Source organism: Poecilia mexicana, unplaced genomic scaffold, assembly GCF_051168715.1.
Source record: "Poecilia mexicana isolate PSO_F unplaced genomic scaffold, ASM5116871v1 scaffold_6, whole genome shotgun sequence".
NCBI classification, from domain to species: Eukaryota; Metazoa; Chordata; class Actinopteri; order Cyprinodontiformes; family Poeciliidae; genus Poecilia; species Poecilia mexicana.
Window position 1 is genome coordinate 7955155 of NW_028263375.1, and position 21215 is coordinate 7976369.

Consider the following 21215-nt stretch of genomic DNA (forward strand, 5'->3'; position numbering starts at 1 on the left):
AATTTGAAAAATTATGGTTTTCTTTGGAGTTTACTGAACAGAGCTGCACAATTAGACCTGCAGACGTTTGTTAAACAGCTGGTAACAGTTGAAGGTTACACTGCAAAAACAGAAAATCTTACCAAGTAAGATTTAGCACACTTGAAATAGGACAAAACTAACTTAAAAGTAACTTTTTAGCAAGATATAGAAGCTTGTTTTAAGTAATTAAATACTTAATATTGATGAAAAATACTTGTTCCATTGGCAGATAAATTAGCTTATAACCATGGAAAATGTCTTGTTGTAAGTGAAATAATCTGTCAACAGAACTAGTATTTTTTCATCAATGTTAAGGAATTATTTACTTCTAGATATTGCTAAAAGGTTACTTTTGTTAGTCTTATTTCAAGTGTACTAAGACATTTGCACTAGAAACTAGACGCAAAATTACTTGGTAAGATTTTCTGTTTTTGCAGTGAACTTATGCAAACCCAGCAGCTCAATACAAACTCAAATTTGGATGGATGGATTTTTAGTCATCAGCCGATGATGCTGAGTGTGAACTGGCATTGAGTAACCCTCTCACTCGCTGTGAGCAACACCTTTCACCACACACAGAGACACCTTGGTGTTTCACATTTAAAACCGCTCTGCGCTAAGCCACAGCAATTTAACAATTTTCCATCCAGTGTGAACCAAATGTTATTTTCCAGAAAACCGAAGTAGATCATCTTTTTCTTTGAGATTTAAAACTCTTAAAAGGAAAAATTCAGTAAAAAACAATAAATGTTTAGTTTTGTGCTTTGTTTGGGTCCAGTAGTGTGGTTTTAAATGTACACTCTGTTAGGAAATATTAAATTAGAATTTGTATTTCTTCTCATCCTCCATGAGTGAAATAGCTGCTCAGTTTGTTAAAACATTATTGATTTTCCGTGTTTTTAAATTAAGTTTATATATTTGGAATAATATTCAGACTATAAAATCATCATCTGTCTGACAGAAAACTGAACTTTAAAACTTTAATGCAGCAGGATCTCTCACCTGTGCTCTACTCTAGCAGATTAGCTGAAATGTCACACAAATGGTTCAGTTTTGCAGATTTTTTTTCTTCAATTTTATCTATTAAGCTTTTATTTGGTTTTTGAAGACTTCGGAAAATCTGGATTTTTTTTCACCAATACTTTGATTTCCATAATTCAGAGTGATGTCAGTGCGCCCAGAGCCGCCATCTTGTTTGACAATCGTGTTTTACAGCTTCTCTTTATTTGGACTTTGAATTCAGGTTAACTCTACAACAAAGGAGCAGGACCAGAGTAAGATTATTTTTAAATTATGAGAATGAAGTCAGGATATGAGGAGAATGAAGTAGTAATTTTATGAGAACTCCTGCACAAAAATGCCAAAAAATCGAAATGAGGAATGTTGAGCATCTTGTAAAGTTATACTTTAGTATCGGTTTCACAAAAAAGAAAATACTTCATCTTTTAACAGATGAATCAGCAAAAGTCCTGCTACTGATGGCATCAAATTATTATCAATGTGACAGGACTTTGAAACAGTTTCCACAGTAGATCTCAATAACTTTAGAGAAACACTTTTCTCTTTAAAGCGACTTTTTTTCTTCTAATTTTCAGACTTTTTTATTTTTGCATCTTTAATCTGCAAAAATAGTCATTAAACAATTTTTTAGAAATTTTGTAGCCTGATTGTAACACTCTATTGTACAAGTCACAGAAGGGACGACTGAAATAAAACCAGCTTTTTGAGAATATTTTCCTTCATTTGTATCGTTTTAATTTTGCCAATGCTTCTTTAATATTGATGAAAAAGTTCTAGTTCCACTGGCACATTATTTATTTATAACGGGGGAAAATATCTTGTTACAAGTAGAATAATCTGCCATTGGAACTAGAACTACTTAATCAATATTAAGGAATTATTGGCTTAAAATAAGCTCCTTTATCTTGCTGAAAAGTTACTTGTAAGTTAGTTTTGTCTTATTTCAAGTGTATTAAGATATTTGTCAGGAATCTAGACACAAAGTACTTGGTGAAATTTTCAGTTTTTTAATTGTATTGCCTAGCCCTACTTTATATTTAATAATATTTATCTGTCTTTTATTTTTTAGTATTTCAGAAAACACAAACTCCAGTAATGTTACATTAGTAACCCACAGCACTGACGCGTCGTTTTGGCACTTTTGAAACTGATCTTTGCTTTAAAGAAGCAGCTTAATAAACCCGACTGATGAAAAAAATAATTTGTGATATTCTGCGCACTGCAAAATCACAAAATATTACCAAATATTTTTGGTGTAATTTCTTGTGTAAATACCTCACTAAACATGAAACAAGACAAAAGTAATGTACAAGTAATATTCAGCAAGATAAAAGAGTTTATTTTAAGTAAATAATTCTTTAATATTGATGAAAACATTCTAGTTCCGCTGGCAGATTATGTCACTTATAACATGGGAAAATATCTTGTTACAAGTAGAATAATCTGCAAGAGGAGCAAGAACTTTTTCATCAATATTAAGGAATTATTTACTAAAAATAAGCTCCTACATTTTGCTGAAAAGCTTCTTGTAAGTTAGTTTTGTCTTGTTTTCAGTGCAATAACATATTTGCACTAGAAACCAGATCAAAAATATTTGATGTGGTTTTGTGTTTTTCTGTTTTTGCAGTGCGGCCGGAGGAACCTTCTGCCAACAAACGCAGGCGCTCACTTTCATCTTAATAAAACTATTTTTTAATCAATGACATGTCATGTTGGGTGCAGAAACGCACTACAAAGATTACATCTGATCAACATAGAAAAGCTGTGAAACTGTCTCGGGGTCAAAGTTCAGCAGGATTCTCTGAGCAGCTACACGTTCGTCATGCCTCTCTTTAGCTCCTGCAGCTCTGTCTGGCTGTGGCTGCGCAGTCGGCAGTCCCTGGCTGCGGCCTCGGCCCGCTGCAGCATCTTCTGCTGTAATCCGTTAATGTGTGAGCCAGGGCCTCCCTGCAGGGGCCCCAGCGGCCTGAAGCTGGAGTATCCAGGGATGAACGGGGAGGCGTAGTACAGGTGCCTCGGCAGGGCGGGGCCGTGGCTCAGAGAGCTCCGCCCCCTGCTCTGCAGCGAGTCGTTACTTCCTGTGTTTTTGTCCACAGACGTGGCGATTTCAGCCAGGGACCACAGTTTGGGCTTTGGGGCCGGGTTCGGCCCCTGGGTGGCGCCGCAAGAATCCAAGGAGCTCGGTAATGACGTACGCTCGGATCCAGAGGCTCTGAGGGCCTCCAGGGGCCCGCTGTGAGGAGGGGCCGCAACATGGGGCAATCTCTGGTCCAAAGGGGCCCGGTCGGTGCCGGTGTCCTCCCGGAATGCCAACCGGCTGGAATCTGAGGCAGAGGGGTGATGGACGCCTGTGGAGAGAAGAGAAGTGGATCAGAACAAGAAAAAATAAAACAAACAAAACATAATCAATCAGAAACAGAAAAATCTGGGTCAGAACCAGAACCAGGGAGGGAAACAATTAATCAACTTATTAACAAATGCTGTATGGGTATCTCACAGGAGACTTTAGATAGTTAACATCATAACAATAAATTAATTTTCTAGATATAATTTGCAAAGAGCAGAAATTGTGACATGAGACATGTAAATATGTATAATGTATGACATATTTGGATGAGACAATTATGACTATGATTTATTAAGTTTGCCTTTTTTGTTATTTTTTTCTGTGATATTTTACTTTCTCTAAGTATATAAAGATTTAATTTCATTTCAAAGTTAGTTCCAATGAATGAACTAATAACGTCCGCTTAGGCCTTCTTTTAGTGTCGTAGTTTGGCCGCCATCCTGCAGAGGGCGCCGCTGTTTATTAAGCGGAACCGTTGATACAGAAACAAAGATGGCGGCGGTTTTTCAGAACGGGAAAGAGAAACGATACAGAGTCCGGTTTGGGATGGAAAATGCAACTTATGAGGTTCTGCTTACACCCGACAAGCTCCTTAAGTTAAGTTTTACTTTAGTATCGCTCTTTCAGCCGAGCTGCATGACGAAGCAAACCAAAAAGTATTGATGTGCTACAAAGGAGAGGATGTTATCGAAAAAAAGCGAAAACAGAAAATGTGATTGATAATGAAAAAGAAACCATGATGTCAGTAAGCACTTCTGAATTAAAGCACTTCACAGAGTTTTAACTTTATTTTGAGAGCAACCACAAATCGTACTTTGAATATCTCTCTTTTCTTTCAGGATTGATTGTCTTCTTTTATTTTTTTAAATCAGCAACCTAAGAGGTTCCTGTTTTGTTATATTTTATAAATATGCCTCGGTGTAATAATTTGAGAAAACCACAATTATCTACTTATGCAATGAGTATTTAAGACACCTGACAAAAAAGCTCAAATGTAATGATTATTTTTTTAAATTTGGCATATTATGAAAACGTAGTCCTTAAGACTGATGTGAGAAAACTCAGTGTTTTAAGAAAATGGCAACTTTTCAGTTATGATCAGATTAATCAACTTTAGATGAACTCATTAATCAATAACTTGCATCCTGATCAGAACAGAACAGTCCAAGCTGAAACAAAACAAACTGGGCCCAAACTGACAAGTTTGTACTGTACAGTAACAAATTAATTAGAGAGGGTCCACATTAAGCAAACTGGGTCAGCTGGCATCAGTGATGCCAATACTGATATACTTTTTTTTATTGACATATCAAAAATCAAAAGGTGATTTTGTGATTTTTCCTTTGAATTATTTTGTTAGAACTTGAATGAAGTTTACATGTATCTACAAAATATTTAAATAACATATTAATATGATAAACAAAAATAATAGAACAGAACAATTTTGTGTGGAATTTTTCAGAACTAAAGTGCAAAAAATTATGTTTTATTTGAGAGCAAATCAAAACTAAACCTTTTTGAGAAACTGCAGTACAAATGTGAGGACAAATTAAATAGAAATTCAATGTGATATATTATGGATCTTGCCACGCTAATTATTGATTCGATATTCTGGATTGATCTGCTCACCTCTAAGGAATAGATAAAATGCTCCAGAACAATAAATGGGGATATTTTTACTAATTTTAATACAAACGTAGACCAAAAAAAAAAAACAAAAAAAAAAACTAAATAAATCATTAAACAGAATCCTGGCTGTCTGTTGGTCAGAACCAATCAATCTCTACACTTTTGAAAATTGTGGATTTTTTTCACTTTTGTAGGTAAAGAAATTAATCAGAAACTTCTGCAGCAGAAAATTAAAAAACAATAAATAACACAAGATGAACTCAGAAAGTTAAAATCAGAAATCGTGATGATCAGATTTTTGGTTTCAGTCACTTTTAAATGTCAGGAAAATCAGATTCTCCAGGATTCAGTCTGATCGAAAATTAAACGTCAGAGCAGATTCACCTCATCCATTTATCTGAACCTGCAGGATTTTCTATGAACAGAACAGATCGGAAAAAACGTGGAAATAAAAGATTATCTGTTATTTATCCCAATATCAAAGTTTCTTTCGCCAGACTGAAGAAAAAAAATCCTCTTCAAATATTAAAAATGATCAAGCTGTCAGATTTTAAAGACAAAAATGATTTAAACTCGGACAAATCTGATTATTTTAGTTTTTTTCTATTTATACACACTTTTTCCAGATTTTTCTTGAAAAATGCAGCATCTAATCTGTGGAAAATCAGATTTTCATACTGTTGGATATTTTGAAGAAATAAAAGCTTCAGATGAAATAAATGGTTCCTTCTCGTCGACTCTGGGAATCTGCATCTGTTTCTGCAGCTGCAGCCTCCAGCTCCATCTCTACTTTCTCTCTTCCAGGTCTGAAAATCCTCCACAGTCCAATTCATCTTCATCTGTGCTTCGGTATCGATTGATTTAGTTATCGATTAAGCAATTATTCTGGCAATTAATCGCATAAAAATAACTGCCACATTCTGTAGATTTTTTATCTAAGCCTTTTTATGCAATTTAAAAAATACATTAAAAGATGCAAGTAAATAATTCCCTTTTTAAATAAGGAAAAAAAAAAACATTGTATTGCTTAAAGTCCAATAACATTGCTTCAGTGGATGCCAGATCTTTTGCATCAAAAGATGCATCTACAGCTAAAAAATTACTTCCTGTGAAAAACTCATCACTTTAATCTGACAACATCAGTGAAGGATTAATCTGCTATTTTTTAAATTAAAATAATTATATGGCAAAAGATGCTTATTTGATTTATTTTTACTTAATTTAAATCACGTGAACTATGATACTTGAGGAGTTTTGGGTATTTACAAACAAAAGGTTTTTTTAATCTTAAAACAAAATGTATGTATTTTTGTACAGTTTTGGCTTAATTTCTGCTCTGAGTGTGTTTTTTTTTCAGCAAACGGCCTTTTATTGGAGTCTTTGTACTCCAGTTAATGATTAATCGATTACTGAATTAGTTGACGATTATTTCACTAATCAATTAATCATGATTAATCAATTATTTTACACTCTTTGAAGAATTTCGAATGTATAAGAGTTGCAGCATTTATTTCCCTTTGGGATCAATAAAATATTTCTGAATTTGAATTTAAAACAGAAGTGATCAGTTAATTGATAATTGAGCAATCGATTAATCGGTGCGGCTGACCCTCCTGTAACCACTCACCGCTGTCGCTCCGCAGCTCCGTCTCCTCCTCGGTCAGCTTCAGTGGCTCGTCGTCTTCCTCGGTGCGCTCCAGGTCGATGGCGTCCTCCTCCTCCTCGTCCTCGCTCCGGTTCCGCGGCGTCCACGTCATCTTGTTCTCCTTCTTCAGCCGCCGCCGAGCGTTGGCGAACCAGGTGGAGACCTGCGTCAGCGTCATCTTGGTGATGATGGCCAGCATGATCTTTTCCCCCTTGGTGGGGTACGGGTTCTTCCGATGCTCGTTCAGCCAGGCCTTGAGCGTGGCCGTGGCGTCCCGCGTGGCATTCTTCCTGTAGGTCGGGTCTCCGTACGGGTAGGCCCCCAGGGGTCCGAAGGCATGGTAGTCCAAGGATCCGGAGACGCCGGAGGATGGATCGTAGCCCGGGTTCTGCAACATCAAAATATCACTTTAGTCTGGAGATTCCTAATCTAGATGGGATTATTTCAGTGAGGAAGACGGAAGGAATTTAATCTGGCATCTTCACTGCCCAAGGCAGTGAAGATGCAGAAACAACCCATAAGTGCCCACAATATTATTGTCAATTTCAAAAACAAAAATAACAGAAAAAAAAAAGAAATATGGTTGCTGAGTCAAACAAAAACACTTAAAGGTAAAAATACAATGTGTGAGGAGCGATTAAAGATTTCAGACTGGAATTATGGCTGGACATTCAAATTTATATAATTTTACCTTCCTAAAGTCAGGTTTTGCCAAATATTATTTTCTTTTTGTCTAAAACATATTTTGGAAAGAAAGAGGTGGTGATTTTTTTTTGGCTTGGACCATTATTTTATAAAGGCAATGATAATGTATGGCTTTTATCTATGTCTGCTTAGTTTACTGTAATTTTACAAGTTGAGCACTTTGGTTCTGTGCATTGTTGTCTGACATAATATCTATCTATCTATCTATCTATCTATCTATCTATCTATCTATCTATCTATCTATCTATCTATCTATCTATCTATCTATCTATCTATCTATCTATCTATCTATCTATCTATCTATCTATCTATCTATCTATCTCTTTGATTTATCGAAATAGTTGATATAAAAGTTAGAGTAAATATTCCCGAGCAAGATTTATGTTTTACATTTCTTACTTTACATTTTCAAAACATTCTCTAAAGTCAGTTTTTACGCACACATTTCCAATTTTCCGCTCCTGTCAGACTTTTCTTTCACTTTCTGTCCCGCACCTGAACGCAGAAAGCAGAACCCCCGCAGCTCGGACCCGACACTCACCATGAAGGAGCTGATGGTGGCGGCGGCCCGCGGCTCTCCTCCGTACGGCGAGTGGGAGCTGAATCCGGGGGAGGAGGTCGCGGATGAGGAGTACGGAGCGAAGGCTGAGCCCTCGGTCCTCTGACCCAGGATGATCCCGGAGCTGAAGGGCAGAGCTAGGGACACGGAGGGCTGGAAGAGGAACCCCTGAGGATAGGCCATGACGGAGCCGGACACTTTTACGCACAGACGAGCTCACATCGGAGAGTTTCCCCGCTCAGAAGGAGGAGAGAGCGGACAGGAGCATCCAGGAGCATCGCAGGTGCGTTCAGGTGCAGGCTGAGTTCTGCAACCGCTTCTCCACTCCGGCTGCCGCGGAACCCACGGGCACACTGAAGACACGCAGAGGGAGGAGAGGCTGAGCTCCTCCTCCTCCTCAGACACGCACCTCCTTCACTTTCTGACGCTCCCGCCTCAGCAGAGCCATGCAGGTGAACACTTAGAACACCTGAGTCCCGGACAAAGCTTTGTGGTTCCCAACCTGAGGTTCGGGGACTCTGGGTTCAGCTCCCAACAGGGAAGGAGGTCAATTTCTTTCACCTCCTAAACTTTCTTTTGAAAATAAAAATCTGTTTCATAATTAAAAAGTGTTATGAGTTAAACCTCAGCTATTACTCAGCTAATTTAACAGATAAACAACAATTCAATTAAAAAAATATTATTTTACTTATAAGTGCTGAAAAAATTAATTTATAATGTCATCAAACACAGAATATGGAAAGAGTGACAAAACAGAGTGATGCAGATAAAGGAAAAAAGTTACTGTCACGTTTCTGTGATGCAAATGTTGCATTCAGTGAACATGGAAAAAAGAATGCTGCATTCACTGTCCTAATGGAACAAAATGTTGTGTTCACTGACATGTGACAAAATCCTTCACTTTTTGTCATTACTGGACTAAATGCTGCATTCTATGTCTTTTTGGAACAAAATGCTCCACTCACTTTTCTTAATTCGCTGAACTCACTGTAGTTGCTGGTAAGAAAGATGCTGCATTCACTGTCTTTATTGGACAAAATGCTGATTAGTGTCATCATTGAGCATAATTATGTTTTCACTGTCTTTGCCAAACAAAATGCAACATTTACTGTCATCAGGGAAAAAACACAACAGCCATTACCAGGAAAAAAACAGGATTTGATGTAATTTTAGAACATCTCCAGTTGCTAATGTGGAAGAAAATGCTGTAGTTAATATAATTTTTAACAAAATAATGTGTTTTTAACAAATGATTGCATTCAACCTAACATGTTCACTGTCACTGACAAATTACATTTAACTATTAGATTTCTTCGTTTTAGTGTTATCGTTTTGACCATTCTGTCTTGTTAGAAGTTATGCAATAAGGTAAATATTGTTTTAAAAAGTACAATTTCTAAACAAAATAGATTATCTGTGACCTATTAGATGGTAAAATACAATCAAAAACAAATCCATGCTGAACTTTTCAAAGTTGCAATCAGCTTTTTGTAAAGATGTGTTGGATTAATTCTTTGCAAAACAATAAAACCAGGAATAGTGATCAGAGTGACGGTTATATGTCTGTCAGTTGCATTTTAATCTAGAATATTTGATTATTAATGTCACCAGCTGAAATGTTCAGAGTGACACCAAGAGTCTGACTCCCTGCAGGGTATGTTCAAATGAACGTGACTCTTTGTGCTCATTGAAGTCGTAGAGTAAAAGATCTGAGTGTTAATCTGATTTGTAGGCTCTATAATTAGCAGAGCAGAAGCCTTTTCTCTCAGCAGGAAGAGAGTGAAAGGTCCATCACTGCTCGTCAGTAGTGTGTTCGCAGTCAGGAAGAGAAGTGGGTTTCCTCTGTTTGGATGAGCAGAATCAGGCCGGACTCTTCACATCTACAGGCGAGAGTTCAGTTGGAGGACCAAGCTCTAAATTTATCACCTGGTGAGTCTGATTACACCTTAACAGATCCCTAACTGTCTGCTCTATGTTCAGTCCATGTAGGCTGATAAACACTCTTTGGAGTAACTATGGAAAGATGGATCATTTATGAGAGTTTTTTAAAAGATGGAAGCCACCTTTTCCTGTCTTTGCTACAGTAGAGACCAACAACGGAGCTTTTGTCTTTGTTTCTGCATGAAGAAGATCCCAAAAAGTTTCAGTTCATTGTTAGGAATGAAAAAAAGTTCATCCTGATGCTGATGTGGATAAATTTCAGGGGCGTATTGAAAAGACTAATAGTTGACAGAAGATTTAACTGGAAGCAAGAGTTGGAGGTTTGGTGTGTTCAGGGTCTTGGACATTTTGGAGCCTTTCAAGCGCTTTAGTGAATTACTCAAACAAGACATTGTAGCAGTTATTCAGAAAAGCAGTTTGAATGAAAGTTTTTTGTTAGTGTGTTTAGGGTTGAATAAGGACTCCAAAACTAAAGATCTCAGAGGACAGGCAGAGCAGCTTTTCCAGGAAGTTCCTTTAGGGAACATCAGTTTCCTGTTGATCTGCAGACATCCAGGCTTTGATATCCTACAACGTAGTTTTGCAAAGAGTGCAAAGGTTTTGGTTCTGATATTGATTTATGTTTAGTCATTTTATCAATGAAACTGCATAGCACTGTGGAAAATAATTTGAAAAAAGTGAATCATGAAAATCATAGAAACGTAGTGGACTGAGTACACAACCCTGAGGTACTCCATGTTTGACTGACAGGCTTTTAAACAACTGGGAAGGTGAGTGAGTGACAAGAAAACCAGGTGTGATTAATTAGTGGAATCCAGTGCAATTGAGGAAGAATGTCAGCAGGGAAGGTAACACTAAAAAAACAAACATGGAGGGAACAAAACAGGTCTAAAACAACTAAAAATATCAACACAAATGAATGAAAAATTACAAAAACACAAATGGAAAAAAAAACAGAAACTCAAAATAAACAATTTTAGTTGTTTTCAACAAACAACAAAACTTTTCCAGCATCCATTGTACAGCACATACAGTAGAAAATACAGCTGACCAAATGTGCCAGAGCTCAGCTTGGGTTGCTAGGTAAAAGGCTGAACTTAGCTTGGGTTGCTAGTTAACGGGTTGGGCTTTGTTGTGGTTCTGAAGGTTTTTGAATTGGCTCATTTTTCAGACACCAAAACACATTAACTTACTGCCAAAAACTGGCTGGGCGGAGTTTTTAAGCGCTTGAATTAGTTTTAGAAGCAAAAAAGATACAAATGGGAATTCTGTATTCTAAATCCCCTTTAATTAATTTTGGTTAATATATATTGTCATTACATCACATACTATTTGGACTGATTTAAAACATGAAAAAACCATAAAATAGCAGTGGACAGCTGCTATTTTGAAGGGAAATTAAATCAATACTTTTTTACCAGAAAAATATTAGCTCCAAACCAAATATGAGAAGATGCAGTTCAAGTCGAGCAGAAGTTGGTGTCCTGACTGAGACTATAATCTGTTCACCAGCAGGAACGCCCAGCTCAGTTTTCCTGCTGAATCAGCTGAAAGTTTCTCTGTTTAAAGCATGAAAACATCTATGCAGCTCTCGCCTCGGCGCCGAACGAAGGTTGATTCGACCCAATGAAGCCAGAGTAATGTGCGGAGCTCCTCACCAGCCTGGCTGCATTGATTGGTGAAATGATGCGAGCTGCTCCTCTGCAGCAGCAGCGGATTGAATGGTATTTTCACGCTTCTTTAAGCATCTTTCATTAGAGCCCTCAGTGGCAGGACAGGTGAACAATCTTCTTCTTCTACTTCTGCTTCTCCTGCAGGAGGAAGCAGTGGCTCAGAAAAAGGTCTAATTACTCTTTCATCATTGCAGAGTGGAGACCCCAGCAGGCCTGAAATGACTCTGTGGTGCAGCTTTATCATATCAAAAAGTTATGTCCACAATTTGCATGAACAAAGTTGAATATTCAGGGAAATGTGCAGCTATTCTCAGAGGTATTTTGTGAGGGTTTTCAGATGAAAGGAGCTTGGTTTGTTTTCCTGCAGCAGCTCATAAATGAGCTCAGCCCGCAGGGCAAATGTCCAGAGGTTACATAAAGACAGTGTGTTTAATTAATTGGAAAACACTCTTCTTTAATAGTTATTATTCAAGTCTGAAATGTGCTCCTTGTTATCTGAGCTCAGACATAATTACCACCCCCGGGACTCCTCTGCTAAGTGTTAGAGAGATTCTTCACAGAGCACATAATAATTTCAGTGATGTAAAGGTCTCCTGTTAGTTTACACGCTGCAGATCTCTGAATTTTATCTGTCATTGAGCTAACAGGAAAACTTCTGAGAAACAGGAACCACAAGATCTATTAATGTGTCCTTCTGATTACATCATCCATCATGTCTCTCCATTTTAAGTTTTTCTCTCTCAAATGTTTGGCTTAGTTAACAAAAGATGGCCAGAGGCCCATAGACTCATACATTTAGTTACCTTCTTGCTCCATCTTGCTCAGGTAATCTGCTCTCGATGTGTCTAGATGTTTTTAACCGCTTTCTTAGAATAAGTTTAGCTACAGCTGCATCTTTACATTATTTTTTTTACACAAATCTTTGTGTATATTCCGCTGTTGGAAAACTCCCCACACAATTTCACTTGACGTCACACTTCCGTTAACTTTGCAACAGACAGCCACTTTAGCAGGTAGTTGCTATGGAGTTGCTATGACAACAATAAACAAGCTAAAGCCTCGAACTCGCTCTGGCCTCGTTCCAATCTAACTTATGAAGAATATAAGTACTTTACAACTATTACTCGATTGCAGTTTTTTCAGTACTCTATCCACCTCTGTGTAAAACTAAGATAAATATCTGTGATATTTACTGTGATATTTACTGCGGAAGTAGCAAAATTAGCATGTAGCTTTTATTTACAAGCTAAGACAGACATGCAGTCTGACTTTGCTTGTAGACATGTACTTCCTCTGCCAGTCACCATAACCTTATTCACGTAACTATTTCGTACGTCCTTTTCAAATCCGTTTAAAGATTGATTGTATGCCTCCATAGATTTCAGGCCGTGAAGCTCCTCCATGTTGTACGCACTCTTCGTATTTATTAGGTAGTGAACCATATGAGATCGAAGGCAGCTTGTCCACATCTGACATGTTTTCCTTTTCCGACTCTTACGGGTCGATCCCGACAGCAGCCATTTTGTTCTCTTTTTCTCTCGTGCATTGGTTAAGACTGTTCACTTATTTTTTGTTGGCCTGGAAGCCATGGGTCTGATATGCATTGCGCATGCGCTGGTCTACTAAGACGTTGCAGATCACTTCCCGTTCAGACTTGTGGGGACTATATTGCTTTAAGAAACTGAATTAAAATCACATAAGTTAGTTCATGAGATAAATCATTAGAAAACATGGCACGTCATCATCCATCGCACTCCTACCTCTTCCTCTTGTGTTTGTCTTTTCCACAAGTAGTAAGGACTGCTACATGCCTGCAGTGAGTGTTTTAGTCCCGTTCAGTTTTTGCACTTTTAGGAATATAAGTTCCACCTTCCTAATCTGTGTTGAGTGAATAATGCAACTTTGTGAAGTTTTATCAGCCATTTTGCTCAGTGAATTTCTGTGTGTGTGTGTGTGTGTGTGTGTCTCCCCTCAGAGTTAAAATAAAATGGAAGATGTCTCTAAGCCTCTGTCACCTTCAGCTGCAGAGTCTCAAGATGACCAAGAACTGATGCCAGACCAGAATCCAAAGAGTCTTGGAGATGATCAGGACCAGAAATGTTGGCTGGTAAATCCAGATGAAGATGATATCTCTGACAAAGTGCTTGAAGACCACAATCCTCACCTGGATTATGAACCAGAGGTCCAGACAGAAGACAGATTTCCAACACAGACTTATGAAGAAGACTCATCAGGACAGTCAGAGTTCAGTCCAGTTGCAGAGGAGAAGATCCAGGACTGTATGGACGAAGGTGAGCAGAAACTGCAAAGCTTTTGCAGAGTTTCTTTATTACTTATCTGGGTAAATGACATAGTTTGGTTTGCAGGACAGTTGGGTCGGACTTTCTGGCCCAGTTCAAATCTTACCTAAAGAACAGTGATAATAGGTAACTTCTCATTGGACAGATATCATGTGTGGGGTACCCCAAGGTTCAATCCTGGGACGCCTCCTATTCGATATGCTCCCACTAGCTCAGGTTATCATAGGAAGTAAGATTAACCATCACAACTATGCAGGTGATACACAGCCAGTGGCGCAACTACACATTATTCAGGTGGATGCGAAAACATAAATCGGCGCCCCCCCCCCCAGGGAAGGAACGTCAGGGTGAAGGAGCGACGCTGACCAACACCCCTCGCCTCCCCCCCCCCCGAGGCGATGATACGTGAAGTGTAAAAATCGCTACATTTACCTCATTATGTGCGAGAGGTGAAGGAGCGTGAGGCGCCCTGAAGTGTATGGGAAAACATAATCGGTGCGTCGCCCCCTCCAGACGGGGTTTTGGCGCCCCCTCTGGTGCTGCGCCCCTATGCGTTGCATACACTGCATACCCACTTTTTGCGCCTCTGTACACAACTCTACATTATTATGTCACCAGATTGAAATGCTTTGAACAAATCAATGTGTGGATGTCCCATAACCTTTTCCAGCTGAACAGAAACAAAACTGAAGTTATCTTTGTACCTTAAGAGGTACAAAGATAGATTGTGCTGACTCTAGATCTAGAAATGATCTAGAGTCAGCACACAGCTTCAGTTATTGTAGCTAGAAACTAGTGATCAGGCCCAAAATCCGGGTGTAGTGATGGACTTATACCTGAACCTTCAGAAACACATAAAGACAGTTACAAAGTTGGCCTATTACCTGAAGAACATTTGCAGGAGTAAAGGACTAATGTCCCAACAACCATAATTGGCTACTGTGTCATGTTTTAAAGTGTAAAGCAATTTGAGCTACCTTGTTGCTGAAAAGGTGTATGAAAATAACCTTGAAATAAGCTTAATTTTTTTTGGCTCAAGACCCTACAGAGTAAGGTTGAAATGCATGATCTGTTAGGATTAAAAGAGAAAACATCTTCTTCCTTCCTAAAACACATAAAAGTTTCAATGGAACATACTTTACACCAACTGTTAAGCATGGTGGTGGGGGATAATGGTCTGAGCTTCACCTCCTCCATATGATCTGGAATCAAATGCGAGGGTTGATTCCATTTGATTCCAGATGGAATCAAATGCAGCTCTGAATCCGCAGCAAACATTTCTAAAAAATGCGGCCTGACCTTTGTCTCCATTCGTAGGATTCTTTAAACCCAATAACATGAAGAAGTAACATAAAGTCACTTCTTAATCAGCTTATTAATAAGACCACCAGCTTATTAATAAGCTGATGGTCCTGAAAACAACAGCAAATCTGTAATGGTCAAAAGGGTCAAAAGCACAGAATAAAGACCTAGTCAAAGTCCAAACCATTCCTGGACTGAAATGCTGCTCTGGGACCTTCAGAAAGCTGTGCAGAAACATGAGCAAGCTTCTATAAACTCACATGGTGTCTGCGCATCCTTAAAAAGTCTTACATTTGTTTCCCTAAAATTAAGGCCTCAAAATATTTAAAATTTAAAAACATTCACAGCAGCCTGTCTACAAAGTTCAGTTTGTTTGGGGAGGTGTGAATGTGTAATCGAACTCTGATGCAGAACAAAAAAGTGAACTCTGGTTTGTCAAAAAACCTAGGTTTCTGTTTGATTGAAGTGAACTCTGATGCGGTTCAAAAGCAAATGTGAACGCCAAGTGGACCAGAGACTGCTCCACAAGCAGGAAGTGGACTACAGTGTAGGGCATTCTGGGTAAATACAACCAAAACAAATGCAAGAGTCTAGTGTTATATGGAGAAATTGCTTGTGGTCTTTTGCCAAAGTCAAAATCTTACAACTACTAAATTCTCATTTACATTTTGTGAAGAAAAAAGTTGCAGTCAGAATTTTCTCCAGAGGTTTTTGTGCCGATTTGTTCAGTGGTTCTTGGTGCAGCGCTCCTACAGGCGAGGGGGGAAACAATTTTTTAAAGGTTTCGGTTTGTTTGACACAGTACAGTATGAAAGTGAACCACAGCAGCTGAAAATGTAACAAATATGAGTTTTGTTACCCAATGAAATCAAGTCGACCAGACTACAAAGTGTGAAAACAGTCTGTAGAGAGAACTGCAAAATATGCAATCTTCCTCTGTACATTTCTACTGTCATACAAGTCTTAAATTTCACTCTTTATGGTTTTTAAAAAGCCTTTGAAAGTCTTAAATTTGAGTTGGTGCGGCCCTGCTCAATCAACACTTTAAAAAGAGTGGGATAAAATTCCTGCTGTGAGAGACGGGTGAATTCAGACAGAATGCCACCAGTTGCAGCAAAGTTTTGATTTTCTCTACTCTGGTGGTGGGGAATCTGATGTGTGTTTTTTATACACCTGAGGTTAAACTATATTAATTTAAGAACCTTCAGTTGAGTTTACATCTTATAAACCCCAAACCAACACATTAAAACTTTCCCCATGCCGGAGACGAACCTGCCTTCTCTAATTGAATGAGAGGTTGAAGGTTTTAGATAGATCCTGTGAAAATAAAGCATCAATCCACAGTTTAGACTGTTTCTGCAGAGTTGAGCACTGAGAGCCTGGGAGGTGTGAGTCTGCAGTCGGCCAAAGTGCACCAGGAGAACCACGGCAGGAAGCTGGTTGAAGCGCGATAACACCTTTATTCTGGGAGGCATGTGCTCTTCTGCACTGTGAGCGCTGCGGCTTTAACATGAAGACCTGAGAGCTGAAACAAACGGCGAAGAGGCCTCAGAAACAAACAGAAACAGCTCAGAAAGTCGCAGCTTCACCGCAGTCACTGCTGCTTTGTTTGATGTGACAATACCTTGCTTCAGGATCGAACATTACAAAGCTGCTGATTCAGGAACGAAAAATGAGAATCTGTGTTTGCCGTCAACCTGAAAGACAAGTGACACAAACAAAGGCTCTGAATCCGCAGCAAACATTTCTAAAAGATGCGGCCTGACCTTTGTCTCCATTCGTAGGATTCTTTAAACCCAATAACATGAAGAAGTGACATAAAGTACCGCGAGGATCTTTAACGGTTTCTGCTGTCTACTATTTTTTCCTAATGAAAACATTTTGTGCATCAGTTTGGTTCCAACTGTGAAAACTACTTATATGATAACAAATTTGTGTGCATTGTTTTCTAAATAAATCGCAAAAAATATGTAATTTGAGAGCAAATCACAGTAAAAGTTTATATTATGGTAGAGTTGAGAACTAAAATTACAAAAGTAAAATAAAATTTCAAGGGTGTAAATCTGAAACTTAAGTATCAATCTGATACTGAAAGTATTGATATTGTCAATATTTTGGATTGATTCGCCCATCTCTATCAAAGACAGCAAGAAGAAATGTTTTATACTGGTCGCTATGATGTCTGTAGTTTTAGTTTTCACTGGTTCAGGTATCTCTGCTGGTGACCTTTTCTTTAAAGAAGAATATTATGCTTCCTTGAATAGGTTAGGATAGGCTATGGGCTAAACATGAAACATGTTCATCACATTTTTTGCACATTTTTAGATAATCAGATTTCAATCTGCTCAGTTCTGTCTATTTTGAGCTCCTTAAGGGCCTCTTGCCACTTTAAATCTGAATAATCTACTGCTGGTCACACCCTCAACTCGATGTTTACGCTCGAACGTGAATATGCCTGAAAACCGATGTGCAATTATATAGCCATCTTTGAAAAGCAGAAGTAGATAATCCTGCACAACCAACAAGAATGCAGCAAGTGATTTCTGTTAGCAGCCATTGTGCAGCAGTAAAACCAACTGTCAAGGCTGGAGCGCTGCTTTGGTTGCTAGGTTATTGCATTGTTCTGTCCATTGTAATTCAACATTCAGGAAGGTTTTTAAACGACTCATTTTCCAAACACCAAAAAACATTAACTTATTACCAACAAGTGGATGGGTGTTTTTTTTTATTTTTTATGTTTGTACTGTTTTTAGGAGCAGTAGAAACCTGAATGGAAGAAAAAAATGTGCAATATGTGAATTTTGCCTAAGAGATCCACTTTAAACTTTGTTTCTGTTGATATGAAATTACTGCTTCTCATTTTTATTTTAAATTTGGATATATTTCTTTTTTCAATGTGAAACAGCTTGTAGTTTGTTTTTTATGATTCTTAAAACAGCGCCTCTGAGATGTTCTTTACACTTTGCATGAGCTTATGAAAACTAAATCACACAATATTTCTCTAAAAGTGTCTTTTTCCCCACCAATCAGCCTCCGGTGAGTATCAGAACCGATCAGGACCGGACCTGACGTCTGCTCCGACCAATCAGGATGAAGCTGGGGAGTCAGGTGGCGGCGTGCCGGCGCTGGTGGTCACTGAGGCGGATCAGGTGAGTCCAGAGACAGAAACAGTCTTTATTCATGAGCTGAGCGCCTCTGTTTGATCTCAGCTCCACGTTGAGCTTTTCTTCTGCCTTTAAACGGCGTCTCTGATCAAAGCCCGGCCCTCCTGACAGCCTTTCACTTTCTTCTTCAAAAACACTTTTCTGCTCACTTTTTATTACCTCTCCGCAGAGTCTGTGGGTTTAGGATGTAATTATACCTGTGTGCTTGTCACACAGTAGATTTAAGAGATGTTGAATGTTTTCAAAACTCTTTTTTTTTCGTATGAACTCTTTATCATATTTTTTTATTTCATTCTGAGTCGTGCATCCTTTCATCACCAACCCGAAGCTCGGTTCATCCTGACACTTTTATTCCTGTTTTCATCATTGTCTGTGTTAACTGCTCATCATCTGCAAACACTCACATTCAAAGCTTTATTGCAGATGACAGCAGCCATGAAGTCCAGATCAGGACTTCATTCATTAAGACACACTTCCCCCTGAACATATGGGTACATAAAACAATAATAATAAAAAAAAATCACTGTTTGAGAGATTCTCGGTTCTTTGTTGGTTCTGACATCGGACGGTTTTAACCCAGATGTTTAACAGTTTAACGGTTTCGGTTTAAGAGATGAAAAATTAGGTTTCAATATATAAATTAGCTGATTTTTTTGTTGTTTTAGGACAGATGCAATTTCTGTTTTCAGATTATTTTTTTGACATTTATGTCACTCCTATTTCTACTTAAACTAGTCTTCCAGTTTAACCCAATGCCGTTCTGGATTAAACCAGTGATATTCTGGATTAAACCAGATTCCCTCCCGATTAAACCAGTGCTGTTCCACCTTAAACCACTGCTTTAATATGCGTTTAGCAAACATTTTATATTTATATCTATATAAATATAAAACAGTCCGGTAATAAAACTAGGCCGATATTAACAATCGATATGTGTTTTCATCTTCTTGTCATTTGTCTCGTTTTCTTTCCAAATGTATCGAAACAGCAGAAAAGCACATATAATAAATATCGATATCGGCCATATGTTTTATATCGGTGCATCCCCAGTTAATTATATGAATTACTGGGGATGCACTTTACTTTATATTTTGGTTTGTCTGATGATGTAATTTCTAAATATTAAATGATTGATCATTTCATCAGTTACTCAGTACTTCCAGTAGACTTCTTACCAAATACTTTTTTACTCAATATTTCTGAGATAAAGTAGTGACACTCTGACTTGAGTTCAATGTTTATGAACACCTCTGGCCTTATTTCAAGACAACTAAGCTATTTGGACCTAAGTACTTGGTATTTGCAGTGTGGAGTCCTGGATGGTTTCCTGCAGAGTTTGCTTTGGTGACTCGGCGGAGGCCCAGACCAGGTTTATCCCTCGGTGGACCTGATAGGGACAGAGCTGCAGCATTTCCTCCGCTGCTGAATCGCTGCGCTGAGTGGAAGGAAGTGGTCGCACCGCCTCTGATGGAGGAGGGAAGGAAGACATGTGAGAGAGTTTCTAATATACTTCCACGCTTCCTCGCTGAAGTGAAGCACCTCCAAATAAGTTTCCTCTGCAGCTCGGTGGCACACGGCGCAGGAGCACTTCAACCAAATTGACTTTACTGATGTGAATTATGAAGATACTGATATCATGCATAAAGTTATTTCGCCCTCAGTAGAATTCAAATAAGTCCTCCCTGAGATGGTGATATGGGAACTAATATGAATGCAAATAGGATTAGGCTCCTGCATTAGTGTCTGATAAACAATTTACAGGCTTGAATGTTCACTGGGGGTTCGCTTTCTCTGCTGTTTGGGGGAAGAGGCAAGGAGTGGGGGGGGTCCTCATCACCTTATCAGGGTTAACCCTCCATCATCTGCTGCTGTTAGCCTTCACCATGCTGCCGCTGCTGCAGCTGCAGGCGCAGGAAAATAATGAAGACAAATCTAAATGCAGCCAATTATTGGAGAGGTCTTCACAGGCCGCATGGAGCTGGATTCTTCCCGTTTAAATCAGTTTTAATCTGTCCTGAAGGGGGGGAACGCTGACAAAGGACGAGTTGAAAAATGAAATAAAAACATCACTGCGAGGAAACAGACGCTATAACAAAGGACTGCAGGTAGGGTTTGAACAACATGTGAATCTGCAGCAGGTCTCTTTCTGATCAAACAGCGACAGGAAGCGAACAGAATGACATCAAGGATGGCTCACCAGCTGCAGACAAACTGAAGGGGCTGTGGTCGTATTAAACCCCTTTTTATCGTCACCTCCGCTTCCTGTTTGTCTGCAGAGTCTTCAAGAAGAAAGATGTCGTGCCACACCATGCTTTCTTCCTACTTCTGAGATTTTATGTATGAAGACAAACAAAAGGATCAGTCAAGCAGCAACAGGAAATTACAACCATTACTGCAAAAACAAAATCTTACAAAGTATTTTTGGTCTAGTTTCTAGTGCAAATATCTTAGTACACGGAAAGTAAGACAAAACTAACTTAGAAGTAATTTTTCAGCAAGGTATACAGCTTGCTGTAAGTGAATAATTCCACAATATTGATGAAAATATTGTACTAGCTATATGGGAAATAATCCATCAGTTCAACAGTGGAATAATTACGACGGAGGTGCATTGTAGAAAGCAACAAATTTCAGTCAAAAAATACTCACGAGTTATGAGATTAATCTCAGAAATTTTCTAGAAAAAAAACTTGAAATTTTCTGAGTTTCCAAAGTCCAAAAATCTTTTACTTTGAAACTCAGAAATGTCCTTGTTTTTTCTAGAACATTTCTGAGATTAACCACAAATGTGATTTTTAGCAAATTTTTGACTTTTGAAAATTCATTAATTTTCTTGTTTTTAATATAGATTTTCTTAAATTAATTTGAAATTTTCTGAGATCGTTTCCAACCAGTTTTTGACTTCTCAA

At 38.5% G+C, this 21215-nt stretch overlaps 2 protein-coding genes across 3 annotated transcripts in view; one reads left to right on the forward strand and one right to left on the reverse strand.

The window, feature by feature from the left end:
- Positions 1-2710: 2710 nt before the first annotated feature.
- LOC106921952 (Iroquois homeobox protein 5a-like) lies at positions 2711-8285 on the reverse strand. Its single transcript, XM_014993991.2, has 3 exons — positions 7909-8285; positions 6645-7050; positions 2711-3389 (listed from the first exon to the last, which is right to left on the reverse strand). Exons 1-3 carry the CDS (start codon positions 8107-8109, stop codon positions 2851-2853), a joined length of 1146 nt encoding a protein of 381 aa, XP_014849477.2. The 5' UTR covers positions 8110-8285; the 3' UTR covers positions 2711-2850.
- Positions 8286-9672: 1387 nt separating this feature from the next.
- Positions 9673-21215, forward strand: part of LOC106921951 (uncharacterized) — a 41985-nt gene continuing 30442 nt past the window's right edge. The window contains exons 1-3 of one of the 2 annotated variants that reach the window (XM_014993988.2): positions 9673-9855; positions 13516-13831; positions 18173-18291. In XM_014993988.2, the coding sequence (XP_014849474.2) occupies positions 13528-13831; positions 18173-18291 (423 nt within the window). In that variant the 5' untranslated portion in view covers positions 9673-9855; positions 13516-13527. The remainder of the gene's footprint in view (positions 9856-13515; positions 13832-18172; positions 18292-21215) is intronic. The other variant, XM_088006163.1, reaches the window with a different exon arrangement.